General features: G+C 29.3%; 5 protein-coding genes across 18 annotated transcripts; 3 read left to right on the forward strand and 2 right to left on the reverse strand.

Annotated features, from left to right (window-relative positions):
- The first annotated feature begins 150 nt into the window (after window positions 1-150).
- Window positions 151-6,566, forward strand: LOC124955972 (cytoplasmic FMR1-interacting protein). Of its 4 annotated transcripts, none has more exons than XM_047511214.1 (18): window positions 152-329; window positions 409-1,101; window positions 1,184-1,363; window positions 1,449-1,630; window positions 1,739-2,263; window positions 2,361-2,565; window positions 2,634-2,848; window positions 2,972-3,102; window positions 3,187-3,500; window positions 3,725-3,793; window positions 3,880-3,953; window positions 4,031-4,436; window positions 4,638-4,837; window positions 4,921-5,450; window positions 5,533-5,627; window positions 5,701-5,939; window positions 6,044-6,191; window positions 6,295-6,566. In XM_047511214.1, the coding sequence occupies exons 2-18, from the start codon at window positions 892-894 to the stop codon at window positions 6,505-6,507; spliced, it is 3,936 nt and encodes a 1,311-aa protein (XP_047367170.1). In that variant the 5' UTR covers window positions 152-329; window positions 409-891; the 3' UTR covers window positions 6,508-6,566. The 4 variants fall into 4 exon arrangements, with proteins under 4 accessions (XP_047367172.1, XP_047367170.1, XP_047367169.1 ...); XM_047511215.1 differs by having other exon boundaries at window positions 153-1,101; window positions 3,187-3,357; window positions 3,418-3,500; XM_047511216.1 differs by having other exon boundaries at window positions 151-1,101; window positions 4,921-5,108.
- LOC124955986 (WD repeat-containing protein 55 homolog) lies at window positions 2,899-9,708 on the reverse strand. Of its 6 annotated transcripts, none has more exons than XR_007103048.1 (10): window positions 9,586-9,708; window positions 9,286-9,372; window positions 8,995-9,187; window positions 8,745-8,927; window positions 8,578-8,651; window positions 8,320-8,486; window positions 8,016-8,233; window positions 7,660-7,933; window positions 6,067-6,531; window positions 2,899-5,911 (listed from the first exon to the last, which is right to left on the reverse strand). XR_007103048.1 is itself a non-coding variant. In XM_047511271.1 (8 exons), exons 1-7 carry the CDS (start codon window positions 9,380-9,382, stop codon window positions 7,675-7,677), a joined length of 1,203 nt encoding a protein of 400 aa, XP_047367227.1. In that variant the 5' UTR covers window positions 9,383-9,700; the 3' UTR covers window positions 2,899-6,531; window positions 7,660-7,674. The 6 variants fall into 6 exon arrangements, 1 of the variants encoding a protein (XP_047367227.1); XR_007103047.1 differs by having other exon boundaries at window positions 9,274-9,372; XR_007103045.1 differs by having other exon boundaries at window positions 8,998-9,187; window positions 9,274-9,701.
- Window positions 9,709-9,727: 19 nt separating this feature from the next.
- On the forward strand, window positions 9,728-14,531 carry LOC124955993 (ubiquitin carboxyl-terminal hydrolase isozyme L5). The gene is made up of 7 exons (XM_047511287.1): window positions 9,728-9,881; window positions 10,080-10,143; window positions 10,305-10,410; window positions 10,530-10,717; window positions 10,782-10,979; window positions 11,052-14,302; window positions 14,435-14,531. Exons 1-6 carry the CDS (start codon window positions 9,806-9,808, stop codon window positions 11,353-11,355), a joined length of 936 nt encoding a protein of 311 aa, XP_047367243.1. The 5' UTR covers window positions 9,728-9,805; the 3' UTR covers window positions 11,356-14,302; window positions 14,435-14,531.
- Window positions 10,250-14,152, reverse strand: LOC124955983 (transcription termination factor 1-like). Of its 6 annotated transcripts, none has more exons than XM_047511267.1 (9): window positions 13,410-14,152; window positions 13,217-13,312; window positions 13,026-13,080; window positions 12,893-12,971; window positions 12,650-12,819; window positions 12,295-12,553; window positions 12,048-12,202; window positions 11,018-11,955; window positions 10,250-10,954 (listed from the first exon to the last, which is right to left on the reverse strand). In XM_047511267.1, the coding sequence occupies exons 1-8, from the start codon at window positions 13,881-13,883 to the stop codon at window positions 11,813-11,815; spliced, it is 1,431 nt and encodes a 476-aa protein (XP_047367223.1). In that variant the 5' UTR covers window positions 13,884-14,152; the 3' UTR covers window positions 10,250-10,954; window positions 11,018-11,812. The 6 variants fall into 6 exon arrangements, with proteins under 6 accessions (XP_047367223.1, XP_047367220.1, XP_047367221.1 ...); XM_047511264.1 differs by having other exon boundaries at window positions 11,274-11,335; window positions 11,808-11,955; window positions 12,893-13,080; window positions 13,158-13,349; window positions 13,410-14,151; XM_047511265.1 differs by having other exon boundaries at window positions 11,018-11,335; window positions 11,808-11,955; window positions 12,893-13,080; window positions 13,158-13,349; window positions 13,410-14,151.
- Window positions 14,436-15,512, forward strand: LOC124955998 (40S ribosomal protein S16). Its single transcript, XM_047511301.1, has 5 exons — window positions 14,436-14,531; window positions 14,629-14,673; window positions 14,733-14,864; window positions 15,087-15,201; window positions 15,288-15,512. The coding sequence occupies exons 1-5, from the start codon at window positions 14,523-14,525 to the stop codon at window positions 15,431-15,433; spliced, it is 447 nt and encodes a 148-aa protein (XP_047367257.1). The 5' UTR covers window positions 14,436-14,522; the 3' UTR covers window positions 15,434-15,512.
- Window positions 15,513-15,883: the final 371 nt, after the last annotated feature.

Consider the following 15,883-nt stretch of genomic DNA (forward strand, 5'->3'; position numbering starts at 1 on the left):
TCTTATCGCGTCACTATTTCCATTATCTAAACTTACGTGTGACCAATCAATTTCTTTGGATAATATAGGCCAAAATAAATAAGAGCCAATTATATTTCAAGAAATTATCGAGATATTTCCATTGACATTTCCAACTGAATTCTTTTTATTTGAAATTACAAAATAAAATGAGTTAGTAAATTTCAATTATTACACAAATATATTTCTCACAGATGCATCAAATGCAGGCATATCTATAAATAAAATCTGATAGATAGATAGATAGATAGATAGAAAGTGCGACTTGTGAAAGACATTTCAGTGTGTTCTATAATGAAAAACGTGAAACGGTGTGTATGTTTTACATGCAATACTATTGTTAATATATTGAACGATGCAAAAAATATTTTATATTATTTGTGATTGCAGTGAAATAAATTTACTTGAAGATGTAGAAAGTTAGTTAATTTTTATCGAAATTAAAACATTCCAGAAGATTCGAATTGATACTGATTAAATAGAGCGAACCAAAGTCATCTCCCTTTTTTCATCCCCACCATTTGGGCGGTGCTATGGGGGAAATCTTTGTATGCACAATTTGTGTTGAAGTATCTCAAGTTTTTTAAACTATTTAAACGAGCTTACGAGTTTCGTTATTTTGTGGTGATATTATTATATAGCGTGCGTGCGTGCGTGCGTGCGTCGTGCGTCCGTCGTGCGTCCGCGTGTGTATAAATAAAAAAAATTTTTAAGCTATGCTCTGATATAAATGTGTTGTTTAAAGCATAAAATAATCCAAAAATAATGAATAAATTTATTTTATTTCATACTTATAATATCATTCTTTGATTAAACATTTTACTTTGCGAAGACTATGAGGATTTAATTATTGTTAATAATAAGAGAGAAATCATGGCTACCGATAAAGTAACTTTGGGTGATGCTCTTTCTAATGTCGACGTACTCGACGAGTTTACTTTGCCAGATGAACAACCTTGCATCGAAGCTCAACCGTGCTCTGTTGTCTACCAAGCAAATTTTGATACCAATTTTGAAGATAGAAATGGTTTTGTTACCGGTATTGCCAAATATATTGAAGAGGCTACTGTTCATGCTAGTTTGGTAAGAATGATATACTTTTTAACTTATATTTCTGAGTAATACAAAACAAATTGTATTAGAGAAAATAATCAATATTTTATAGAATGAACTGTTAGAAGAAGGATTAGAACATGCCGTTATGTTGTACACGTGGAGATGTTGTTCACGTGCCATTCCACAACCAAAATCAAACGAACAACCAAATAGAGTTGAAATTTATGAAAAAACAGTAGAAGTACTTGCACCTGAAGTTAATAAATTGTTAAATTTTATGTATTTCCAAGTATGCCATTTATCAAAATATTTAATTCTAATCTCTATTGGTAAATGACCGATCTAATTACTAAATCTACAATATTTTTCTTTAGCGGAAAGCTATAGAAAGATTTTCAGGAGAGGTGAAGCGTTTATGTCACCATGAGAAAAGAAAAGATTTCGTATCTGAAGCATATTTGTTGACTTTGGGAAAGTTCATAAATATGTTTGCTGTCTTGGATGAATTGAAAAATATGAAGTCCAGCGTAAAAAATGATTACTCCACGTATAGGAGGTAAATAAATTTTCCACCTATTTATTCATGTATATATATATATATATATATAAACATCTTTATATATATATATATATATATATATATATATAAACATCTTTTTTACAGAGCTGCACAATTTCTAAAAGTTATGTCTGATTCTCAAACGCTTCAAGAATCTCAAAATTTGTCAATGTTCTTGGCAACACAAAACAAGATACGTGATACTGTGAAAGAAAATTTAGAAAAAATCCCAGGTTATGAAGAGTTACTAGCTGACGTTGTAAATATATGCGTTTATATGTTTGAAACTAAAATGTATCTTACTCCAAACGAGAAACATATGCTAGTCAAAGTTATGGGTTTTGGTTTATTCCTGATGGATAGTGAATTGTGCAACATAAACAAATTAGATCAAAAGAAAAAATTGAAGTTAGATAGAATTGATAGAATATTTAAAAATTTGGAAGTAGTACCATTATTCGGTGATATGCAGATTGCGCCGTTTAATTATATTAAACGTTCAAAACATTTCGATGCTTCTAAGTGGCCGCTTTCTTCTTCTTCAAATAATATAAGTCCGCAAGCTGACCTTATGGTTCATCTGCCTCAAATTAGAGACGATCATGTAAAATATATAAGCGAATTAGCAAGGTATAACAGATTTAATCGTAACATTCTTTAAAGTATATTTCTCGTTTTAATAATCGTAGCGTATTAATTTTCTTTTTCCTTTATTGTATGGATGTAGATATAGTAACGAAGTAACTACGACCTACAAAGAATGTGGTAGTGACGTGGAAAATCGCGACACTGCAGAATTAGCTTTACGTGGATTACAATTACTTTCTCAATGGACAAGTGTCGTAACAGAACTTTATAGTTGGAAACTGCTTCATCCGACGGATCATCATATGAACAAGGAGTGTCCTCAAGAAGCAGAAGAATATGAAAGAGTAAGTTTTATCTTTTTCCTTTCTTTTTGATTTAATATTATCAAAATAAAAAATAAATCTTCCATTAGGCCACACGCTATAATTATACCGATGAAGAAAAATTTGCCCTTATTGAAGTCATTGCAATGATTAAAGGATTACAAGTATTAATGGCACGCATGGAGACAGTATTTATTGATGCAATACGTCGGAATATTTATGCAGAGTTACAAGATTTTGTACAACTTGCTTTACGTGAGCCCCTAAGAAAGGCCATAAAAAATAAAAAGGATCTTATTCGAAGGTTTGCAATTTGTTTTTAAAGCTGTTTTTTAAAGAATAATAATCACTTAGTAACATGGCAATATTTTATATTAGCATAGTATTATTTTAAGTAAATGCAAATAAAAAATTTTTTTCCTTTTAGCATAATTGTTTCTGTGAGAGAAACTTGCGCTGATTGGCATTTTGGAGTTGAACCATTAGGAGATCCTGCTTTAAAGGGAAAAAAAGATCCAGATAATGGATTTGGTATTAAAGTCCCACGAAGGAATGTTGGTTAGTTGAAATCAAAATAATAATCAATATTGTAATGATTATTATATCTTGAATTTCTTGTATTACTTGATTATTTTCATCCAGGCCCTTCCTCAACGCAACTCTATATGGTTCGTACTATGTTGGAATCATTAATTGCTGATAAGAGTGGTGGTAAACGTACATTGAGAAAAGATATCGATGGACAATATCTTGTACAAATTGATCAGTTTCATAAAACCAGTTTTTATTGGAGTTATCTTTTGAATTTTAGCGGTACGTATATTCTGTCAAATATAAAAAGTAATGTAATAATATTTATATATTTCTTTCTAGAATCGTTACAAAATTGTTGCGACTTGTCACAATTATGGTATAGAGAATTTTATTTAGAAATGACTATGGGCCGAAAAATACAGGTGAACATGTTGCTTATTTATAAATTGAGTTAATATTAAATGACTTTATCGTTCACCTTGCATTGCTTATTCTTCAATTATTTTAATGAACTTGTGAAAAATTATAATAGACTTTAACATATAATTTTTTATTTACAAATGATAAATAAAATATATATGCGTATAAAATTAAACGTTTTTCTGACGTACGTTCTCATAATATATAATTATTCTTTAATAATTAGAAATGTCAAGTACGTCATCAGCATAATGAGGAATGCAGCGATTTAATTACAATGGAGAAACGAATTCAAGTATTTTATCTGCTATCACAAATAATATTATCTTATCCTAATGTCCTATGTTAAAGTTAACGTTATTATTATATTCTTTATTATAGTTTCCAATTGAAATGTCCATGCCTTGGATATTGACTGATCATATATTAAGAAGCAAGGAGCCATCAATGATGGAGTATGTAAAAATATTATAGACATATTAATTGGATATGCAAAATACTTGATTAATCATTTCATTTTTATATCTTTTAGGTATGTTCTATATCCCTTGGATCTCTACAATGATAGTGCATTGTATGCATTAACAATATTTCGAAAACAATTTCTTTACGATGAAGTCGAGGCTGAAGTTAATTTATGTTTCGATCAGTTTGTTTATAAATTAAGCGAACAAATTTTCGCTCATTATAAACAGTTAGCTGCTAGTATTTTATTAGATAAACGATTTAGAGTAGAATGCGTAGCTTTAGGAGCATATTTACTTTCTTATCCCCGTGCTAATAGATATGAAACTTTATTAAAACAACGACACGTTCAATTATTGGGAAGAAGCATTGATTTAAATAAACTAATCACCCAACGTATCAATGCTGATATGCAAAAATCATTAGATTTAGCGATTAGTAAATTTGAATCTGGAGATATTACAGGAGTAGTGGTAAGTTGAAAAGATTACTGCGCCTTAATATTATTTTTTTAACAAGCTAAAGTTCATGCATTTATATTTACATTTGACTTATATTTATTTTATAAAATAAATACATACCTGTATATGTATATGCATATCTACGCTACGTATGTATATATATATATACACACACACACACACACACACACACACAAACACACGCGCGCGCAGGAACTAGAAGGATTACTACAAGTCAATCGGCTTACTCATAAACTACTAAGCAAATGGCTTGCACTTGATGAATACGATGCTATGTTTAGAGAAGCAAATCATAATGTTCTTGCTCCGTATGGAAGAATAACACTCCATGTATTTTGGGAATTGAATTATGACTTTTTACCAAATTATTGTTACAATGCTGCAACGAATAGGTAAAATAAATCTTCTTAATTATTCCTTTACTAATTACGACTAATCTTTTGGATTCATTCATTTTTTGAAAATTTCTTTGAAGGTTCGTCAAGTGCCGTGGTCTTCAATTTGTACAACCAGTACATAGAGATAAACCGCCACAAATGTCTCATCATTATCTCTGGGGTAGCAAGCAATTAAATTTAGCATATAGTACCCAATATGGACAGTATTCTGGATTCGTTGGGCCATATCATTTCCGTACTATGTGTAAATTATTAGGGTATCAAGGTATAGCAGTAGTTATGGAGGAACTTTTAAAAATAGTTAAGTCGTTAATTCAAGGAAGCTTACATCAGTTCACTAAAACTTTAATGGAAGCTATGCCAAAAGTTTGTAAGCTTCCTCGTTACGATTATGGATCTCCTGGAGTATTGGGATATTATCATGCTCAGTTAAACGACATCGTACAATATCCTGATGCGAAAACAGAATTATTTCATAATTTTCGAGAATTCGGTAATACCATTTTATTTTGTCTTCTAATGGAGCAAGCACTTTCGCAAGAAGAAGTTTGCGATTTATTACATGCAGCACCATTCCAAAATATATTACCTAGACCTTATTGTAAAGGTACAATTATTTACTCGAATAATATGATTTTATTATTCGAATAAAAGCATATAATAATGTTTCTTAATGGATGAAATTGCAGAGGGTGAAAAACCTGAAACCAAACAAAAGCGACTTGAAGCCAAATATGCAGCGTTACAGATTGTACCTAATGTAGATAAATTGGGTACTGCTAAGGTAATTAATAATACTGAATGAATTAATAATTATGAAATCGTACATAACTTTTGTTTGTCATTTATTTTTCTAGCAAGCAATGATTGCTAGAGAAGGAGACTTGTTAACGAGAGAACGACTTTGTTGTGGCTTATCGATATTTGAAATTGTACTTAGCAGATTGCGCAGTTTCTTAGATGATCCTATTTGGGTTGGGCCACCACCTGCGAATGGAGTAATGAATGTGGACGAATGTACAGAATTCCATAGACTTTGGAGCGCTCTACAATTTGTATATTGCATTCCTGTTGGAGATACAGAATTCACCGTTGAGTCAGTAATATAACAGAATTCTTACTCTTAGTTCTATGATACAAAATCATCATATATATATATATATATATATATATATATATATATATATATATATCCCGTAGGGAATTATTTGGCGAAGGCTTACATTGGGCTGGATGCGCTATGATAGTACTTCTTGGCCAACAAAGAAGGTTCGAAGCTCTTGACTTTTGCTATCACATTCTCAGAGTGCAGCGTGTAGATGGCAAGGATGAAAATGTCAAAGGAATCGTATGCATTTTTATTCAACATTCTCTTATATTTTATCTTTTTGTGCTTGTTCAGTTTAATCATTTCTTTGTTTTCTTTTTCTATCCTTTTTTTCTTTTTACAGCGTTTAAAACGAATGGTTGATCGTATAAGAAGATTCCAAGTATTAAATTCTCAAATTTTTGCTGTATTAAATAAGTATTTAAAAAGTGGAGATAGCGATGCGACCAGTGTGGAACACGTCCGTTGTTTTCCTCCGCCAATACATCCTTCGCTTGCACATGCTCAACAACATTATCATGCTCCTGAGTACTTACGCCAAATGAATCATCAATAAAGGTAAATCTGTGAAGAGAGTCGTCTGCAAGAATAAATAGTACATTTTTTTTTTTTTTTCAACACTAACAGATTTCTTTCCAAGAGATCATAACGTTAAGTTTTTAAATTCAGGATTTTTAGATCATTGCAAAACTACTTCTAATATAATATATATTTTCAAAATATATCCAATTGATTAATAAACATTAAAGCTTTTGGATACTTTTCTGAAATTTATTGTTTCCATGAATGAATCATTTAATGCTTCCAATGAAATAAATAAAACCGCATTGGATCTATAATATTATCTAAAAAAGATCGTGATTAATATATTGTGCTTAAGTAGAAAAAGGATAATTTTCTTTCTTTTCCATGTTGATAATAATTAATGCCTTTAGAACAAGCAGCGTCTTGCAGTTATAAAATACTATACGGTATCTAGGATAAAGAACACTTAATAAAAGTGATGTTTAGGTCAAATCATTTAAAAGCGATCCAATGATTCGTTGGATTGCGGGATTATGATAACATTTGTAAATTATGCCAGTAATGTATGTTGTGCGCATATTGTGCATTTATGTAAACAGAGTAAGACCTGTTATTTCTTAAATATAAATTCCGTATATTATAAATGTGTATATGCGTGTATGTGAGCCTGCCAAAGGCTAAATTTTATCAAAGTATACATTTTCTCATCTGGATCATGAACACAAAGTAAACGCGATTTTATTGTTTGCACTGTTCTTCGTTTCTTTTCTTTTTTTTCTCTCTCTTTTCTTTTTTGTGCGTTCATTTTTAAATATACACGTTAATACTTAAAAAATATATATATATATTTATATTTTATTAATCATATGTCTTCATTTTTTATATTCTATTAAAAATATATTAAAATTCAAGTGAGAAATGTGTCAGTATAACGTGTATAATTGCAGATAAAATAACAATTTTATAATTGTTCAAACCTTTTTTAATTTATATATTAATAATTTAGAAATTAATATATTTAAATTCTTCATGATATTCAACGGATATTCAGATATTTGATATACATTTATTTTAAATATAATATAAAAATGTACGCTTATGTATGAAAGAAAATGATGATGATGATGATGATGATGATGATGATGATGATGATGATGATAATAATAATAAAAAGAATATTTACCAATAATATAAAAGATCAAAGATCTGCAAAAAAGTCTGATGCGTTGTTAACCTTACTACTTGGTAGATTATGTATCATTTGCCTTTGTTTACCACCTTTTTTACGCTCACAAGTATTTAATGTTTCCAAATACTCTACATTCCAAAATTTGATGTCGTCGTTATGAGAAGAGGATGCTATTAATGTGCCATCGCTATTAACATCAAGCACTTCGATAGAAAGATCATGCTGACCTACTACACCAAGATGGTGATGCGGAAATAAACTTGTTGCTCTACAAATCAATATTAAACATCTAAATAACAAGTTCTTTAAATTACAATATATATGTATTATTAGAGAAATTTAATATTTACCTAAGTATTCCGTCCTCACCGCCAGTTATTACAATATTCTCTGTAATAGGAATCAGACAGTTTAGAGCTTTTCTCGTTAAACTTGGAAATTCATCCGAATGTAGACCAAATTCTCCCCAATTAAATACATACATTTTTCCTTTGCTACTAGCAGCTAAAATCTTTGTCTCTGATTTAAATAGACCAAGGCATAAAAATTCTTCTTCGTATTCTTCCGACTATTGATTTAAAATTGATTTATGTTAAAAAAGAAAAGCATAATAATAATAATAATAATAATAATAATAATAATAAGATAAATTACCTGGAGATGCAGTTTCCTTGCAGGCATATTAATTGTTGTAAGCGATCCATCTCCACTAGCACACACTAGATATTTATTGTCGCTATTCGTAATCATAGCGCTAACATAGTCCTCCATTTGTTTTATTGAAAATATAGGAGTATTACCTTTCTGTCTAAGATCCCACACTTTGAAAAATATATATTTTCATTTTAATAAAATTAGAAATATATCAAATCGATGCGTGTATAATAATGTATAAATATTATGAAGTATTACATTTAACAACGCCATCATCATCACCCGTTGCAAATCCGTGTTCTCCAAGAATATTCATGGTATATACAGGTTGTCTAAAATATCCAAATGCATTATGTTTAGTATAACTAATATTTTTTGTATGTGAAAGGGAAGGAACCTTACTTATCAATTTTAAACCTACGTACTCATGAGCATTTTCATATAATCTTATTAATTTTTCAGTTTCCATGTCTGTAATCATTACAGATAAGTCTTTTGCTGTAGAAAAAAGTGTTTGGCCATCGTGACTGAATTCGATGTCTCTGCAAGCTTTGAGATGTAATTCCATGGTTGACACGAGTTTCGTCTCTTCATTAGTATACTTGAATCTATTGAGATATATTATCATCAAATATATATACAATATAACATTATTATTTATAGTTTTTAACTTACAACATAACATCTCCTAGGATATTGGCCACAGCAATCATATCATTTTCAGGATGAAAACATATATCTACTATAAAATCGTCTAATGTAATCGTTGGAGGATGAATTCTTTGTAATTCTTTAGATCTAATTATAGCCTTTACCGTTTCATCTTCTTCTTCATTTTCATTTAACGTTAAGAATTCTCTACTGCTGCCTTTTAGATATAAAATAAATAAATGAATGTTAATTGGAGGTTTTTTAATAATAATAATAATAATAATAATAATAATAAGATATTACACGTATATGCACCTGTGGCAGGGGAATTATGATTTATATTTGTGTCGTAAGATACTTCATCGTTACATTCCATTTCTGTATCCGAATTTAAATTAGAATCTAAATGCATTGTAAAATTATACCATAACAATATTTGAACAAGTTTAAACACTTCATTAACATATAAAACTTCTTTTCTTAATAACTGAACACGTTATTTAAAAAATGTATAGGTTATGCAAGGAGACAAGACCATGAGAATAAATAACATGTGATTCGAATTTAACTTTATAATCACATATATTAAGGCGATAAACAATTTATGCGACTCACGTTATAATTAACTTTATAATCTAATCCTTATTGATAGTTTTGATTTATTTAAATTAATCAAAAACAATCAAAGTCAAAAATAGTACGCGTGATTTTTAAATGACACGAAGAGACATCTGTTAACGTATTAACGAACTTTATTGAGATCTACGTTACCGGCATGGACGTTGTGACAAGCGAATTAATGATGTTGGTGAATTTATAATCAGAGTTTCAAAACATGGCTGATTCTGCAGGAAATTGGTGTCTTATCGAAAGTGATCCTGGTGTTTTTACGGAATTAATTAAAGAATTTGGTAAATAATAACATCAATATCTTTTACATTCCATAATTATAAAATACTACAACATATCTTGTACTAATAGTAATTATTCTGTAAAATTCATTTTGAATTGCCCTTTCACATTCGACTAGAGGAGAAAAATAAAAAGAATATATTCGATTTATACTCGTGCCGCTGGTAAGATTTAATTATACCTTTGTATGTTATTAGGCGTTAAGGGAGCTGAAGTCGAAGAATTATGGAGTTTGGACGACGAGCAGTTTGAGAATTTGAAGTATGCCTTTATATTTATCATCTTACAGAAGATCTATGTTTTTCTGCATGTCAATCTATTGAAAATACATGTCAAGTATTATAAGTCAAACGATAATTTTGTATGCGATAAAAAGAAATATTTTTTTTTTTTTTTTTTTTTTTTTTTTTTTTTTTTTCCAGGCCAGTTCATGGTTTGATATTTTTATTTAAATGGGTACAAGACGATGAACCATCAGGAAGTATCGTACAAGATAGTAGATTAGATAAGATCTTTTTTGCAAAACAGGTATATTTGAAATATAATGTTATATATTCATATGAAAATATCTATGATATGATCTATTTGTCAGATAATGTTCCAAGGTTATATAATTTATTTTTCTAACTCAAAACTCAAATTTATAGGTTATAAATAATGCTTGCGCAACACAGGCAATACTGAGTGTACTTTTAAATTGTAAACACTCGGATATATCATTGGGTCCTAATTTGGAAGAATTCAAAAACTTTTGTCAGAGTTTTGATGCAAATATGCGTGGTCTTGCTTTAAGTAATTCCGATGTTATCAGAGAAGTTCACAATTCCTTTTCTAGGTAAAATTAATAATTTTTTTTCTTCAAGCATTCTTATATATTCATTTATTTTTAATATTTCTAGACAAACTTTATTCGAGTACGATACTAAGCAAGCATCCAAAGACGACGACGTATTCCACTTTGTGAGCTATGTGCCAATCGATGGTAGATTATATGAACTTGATGGATTAAAGGATGGACCTATGGATTTAGGACCATGTCCGGTTGGCGATCAGTGGGTTCAAGCAGCCAAACCTATCATTCAGAAATGTATAAATAAGTGAGTTTTATAATTCTTAATTTTTTTTTATATTATACCTGTAATAGGGATTCTAATGAAATTTTTCTACAGGTATAACGAGGGAGAAATACATTTCAATTTGATGGCTATAGTAACCGACAGAAAGACTCTTTATGAACGTCAAAAAACAAATGTTTGTGATCCTGCAGAATTAGAACGTTTACAGGCATTGATAGAAGAAGAAATAAGAAAATCAAAACGATATCAAATAGAAAATATACGAAGAAAACACAACTACCTTCCTCTTATCATGGAATTACTTAAAATACTTGCCAAAGAAGGAAAACTTATTCCTCTTTATCAAAGGGCAAAGGAAAAGGCGCTTGAGAAAGAATCTAAAAAAAGCAAGACATAAAGTATTATTATATTCCAATATGAGCTTGTGTAAAAAAAAAAAATAAAAGAAAACAAAAGAAAGAAAAGAAAACAAGAAAAAAAAAAAAAAAAAGAAAAGAAGAAATAGAAAAGAAAGAGAAAGAATAGATTATGTGCGTATAATTGGTATGAGACAGATTAATGTATCGTCACATTTTCTAAAATAAATTTCATATTTTTAGCTTCTACAAAACATATTGTCATTACCAAAAATGATCAATTGTGTATTGTAGATTGATGTATGTATTAGGTTGTAACACAATTAAATTTGTTATAAGTATAGACGCGGCGTTATAATCGAATGCAAATGAATATATTTACGCGTTACAACCCAATATATGTACATTAAATTTATTATTACTTTATGCGCATTACTTAATTTGAAAAATTAGATAAAAAATTTATCTTATTTATCAGTCATTTATTTGTTACTTCGTTCATCTTTCTCCTAGTTTATTCATTTTCTCTTCAGTAATAATCTCTATATTTCCATTAGTATATTGAATTCTAGGTAAATATCTATCCAATTTATGCTTTTTTATTTCCGATATTTTTTTTTCATACAAATATTCTATAGCGTCTGAAAAAAAAAGTTACAAACAATTTCATTAAATTAATATCCTAGACAGATCTTAATGATGTACGCGTAATATAATTACGATTATCAATTACCCAAAAAACTTTTCCTTCTATATTTTTTCACGTCAAATTCCTTCATGAGATAGACAAATGTTTTATTTAGAAACGACGATGTCATTCCATCGAAGTACTTAACAAGATTTCCCCATACTATTTCTCTACTATCCGCTATTCCTTTCTCAAACATACTATAACGAAATAATATTATTACATACATAAAGTACATTTAAATATTTTTTTTTGTATTATCGCATAGAGACCATTTTTCATAATTACTTACTACTCTATCAATTGTATTTTAACATCATTCATATAAATGATATTTGGACAAAATAGCTGCATATGCAATTGTAGTACCCAAAAGTTTTTCAGCGTTTTATGATCTATATTTAATTTCTTTTCTAACTCTTTCCAAACTACCTTTGGGATAATAGCATTTTTCAATTCTTGTATATCATCGCATAACGTTAATCGAACTAATTTTTTAATATATCTTTTAATTAATGGTAACGTCCAAACTGGTTTCGGTACATAAATATCTATAGACGTTAAATGAAAAGAACGTGATAAAATATTTAATTACGTTCGGGTTACTTTTGTTAACGGGGAAAAAAAAAAAAAAAAAACACACATACTCTCCTCCTCGACGTTGCGCTTTTTTATAATAAACTCATAATGCATCCAGATTGATTGCTTAGAACGATTCAATATTCTAGATAAGTCAGAAAAAACTTTATGCTTATTAAGATTATTCTTTTTCTTCTCTACATAAGTTATAATCTTTTCGTCCTCTTCAGGACTATATCTGAAATATACATTTATTACTTTTACAATTATTAATTAACAGAGTTTGTCAATTACAAAACATATTTCTATACCTTTGACAGATACGATTGTGATATAAATTTTTGAACCGCCAATATACACTATACAAAGTTCTCCATGATAATCCATTAGCTAAAAATTGAACAAATTTTTGTCGTTCCTCAAAACTGCGTATGTAATATTTACCATTATGTTTTAACGACAGGAACGGTTTTACATGATCTTCCTTCCAATTGTGAACCTGTAGTAATTTGATAAACGATTGAACCTCCCTTTATCGGAAAACTCTAATAATTATTTGTAATAAAAGAAACATACTTTGCAAAACATTTTCCAATTTTTTTTGATAATTTCATCCTCTTGCAAGGAATAAGTACCTTTACGAAGCGGTCCATACTTTTCAAATAATTTTTTTTCATGATCCCTTGGTCCACGACATCCGGCATTACTTTCAATTTTATGTTGAGGTAGTACTTCGTGTATCAATTTAACATGTAAATTTTCTAATTTCTAACGAAAGTGAACAATTCTAAATGTTATTTTTAAAAAGGCACTATTGATAATACTAACCTCCTTATCATCGTCCGATATTTCTTCACTTTCTCCTATATCCCGTAACTCTTTCATAATATTTTTTTCTTCCTCGATTAAGACACCATTAATTCTTTTGTTTCGTTTAGCTTTCATAGGAGAGGTCATTTTACATGTAGGTTTAATGATTCTTTCAGATATCTCACATTTATCATCTTTTGATTCGATTAAATCGATTTCTTCATTTTCATTTTTAATAGTAATAGAATCTAATATTTCTGCTTTTATTATCATATCATTTTCCATTAATATTTCAGGACTTTTGGATGAATTTATTGAATTAAAATCATTCAAAAAAGATGTATCAAATGCATGTAAGCTGGTAATGTTATTACATTCTAACCTTACTATCGAGCCATTAACACTTCTGTCGTGAATACTAGTCTTTCTTTTTTTCGCCTTTGGATATTCAAATTCATTTTCATTATTTCTAGTTAATCTCGCTGGAGACATTATAGTAATGCTTTTTTTAATTGAATTAGAAAGTTAAAATTAAACAGTTGCAATTTACTTCAACACCCCTACTCTCACTTTTATCTTTCAATGAAATATATGAGACATTCATATATATTGTTTAATCAAACGATATCGAGCACAAGAAGATATAATGAACTATTATTTAAATATTAACTTTGTTTATTGCGTTATTCCATTAAAGACGAAATTATCAATTTAAATCATTTGCATAAATATGAAGCGCTATAAAAACATTAAGTCTATACAAGGTCGACATAAGCGCCACACTCTGACGATAATTGAAAGTTTCAGGCGCGAAATTCAAACAATATTATATTTAATCATTGACGAAGTAAATTTATAACACAGCCAGCTATGAATATAAAACATATTTAAAGTGTGACACGCGCGCGCATGTGTGTCTTATTTTAATTACGATATTATTATTAGTATTATTATTATTATTATTATTATTATTATTATTATTATTATTATTATTATTGTCATCATTATTATTATTATTATTATTATACTTTTGACTAACGTAGTGGCTCGTAGGGACAAGCCGTCTCACAGCTAACGGATCTACTTTCTTTCACGTAGTTCTTTGCCAAGAAAGTACACGTGCTTGACATAATGCAGAAGGTGAGTTATTTGAATTTCTTGATAAATTTGTTCAACAATATTTAATTGATTTTCTATGAAAATAATAAAAACATATTATGTACTGATTTCTTCATAGAAACAAAAAGAACCGATCCATTCTGTGCAAGTCTTTGGACGCAAGGTAACGCGCCATAATACGTTTGTTATAAACTATTATTGATAAATATTTTTCATTTATAGAAAAGTGCAACTGCAGTTGCATATTGCAAACGAGGCCGTGGAAATCTTCGGGTAAATGGAAGACCATTGGAATTGGTTGAACCGCGTGTTTTACAATACAAATTACAAGAACCTATTTTGCTCCTTGGAAAGGTAATAAACAAGTTCGATATTTGTCCATTGTAATGATAGATTGATATTAGACCAAATGCCTGATTATAAATTAAAGTTAAAAAGACGTTGGAAGACGTCTGAATTTTGACTTTATTCAATAATGTTCAATTATTTTGATAGTTGAAAGAATTGTGAGATTATTACAAAATGATTCTCGCGTGCGAATTACAATTGCTTTAATGGGTACTTGTAACTTTCTAGGAGAAATTCGCTGGTGTAGATATCAGAGTTAGAGTAAATGGAGGTGGTCATGTGGCACAAGTTTATGCCATTCGTCAAGCTATTTCCAAAGCTCTTGTAGCTTATTATCAGAAATGTAAGTGGATTATATACTTAACTAGATCTTTTCATTTTCATTTATTTATGTATTATTCCACAATATTCATATATATTGCATTGCAGATGTCGACGAAGCAAGTAAGAAGGAAGTGAAAGATATTTTAATACAATACGATCGTACTCTCCTAGTCGCAGATCCAAGGAGATGCGAACCAAAAAAGTTTGGCGGTCCGGGAGCCAGAGCACGGTATCAGAAGTCGTACCGTTAATACATATGTTTTTAACTGTCGTATTGAACTTTATTTATACCATTGAATAAAGAAGAAAATCTCTTTGCAAACGTGAAAATTCCTGGTGTAAATTATCAAATGTTGATCTATTTCTTGCGTAAAACAAATGTTTATTTTTTCTTTTTTGCATAATGAAACTTCGTAGGATACAAACAACGGTGTTTTTGTAAAAAGATCTTAAGTTACAGAAAAACTTAGTATCCTACTACAGTTTAGGAAAAAATACGATTCACGTATTTTTCGATTCGACAGAAAAGATTGGATATTAATTGATCGACATAATCGATCGGCAGCGTTTCTCTTCAAATGTAATTCTTATTTAGCTTCGATTTTTTAATCTCATTAATTAATAATAATAATTAAAAATTCATTTGAAAATATCTTCACTAGATTTCTTTAAGAAATCATTTAATCCAACCTGTCGGTTTA

This window comes from Vespa velutina, chromosome 20 (genome assembly GCF_912470025.1).
Source record: "Vespa velutina chromosome 20, iVesVel2.1, whole genome shotgun sequence".
NCBI classification, from domain to species: Eukaryota; Metazoa; Arthropoda; class Insecta; order Hymenoptera; family Vespidae; genus Vespa; species Vespa velutina.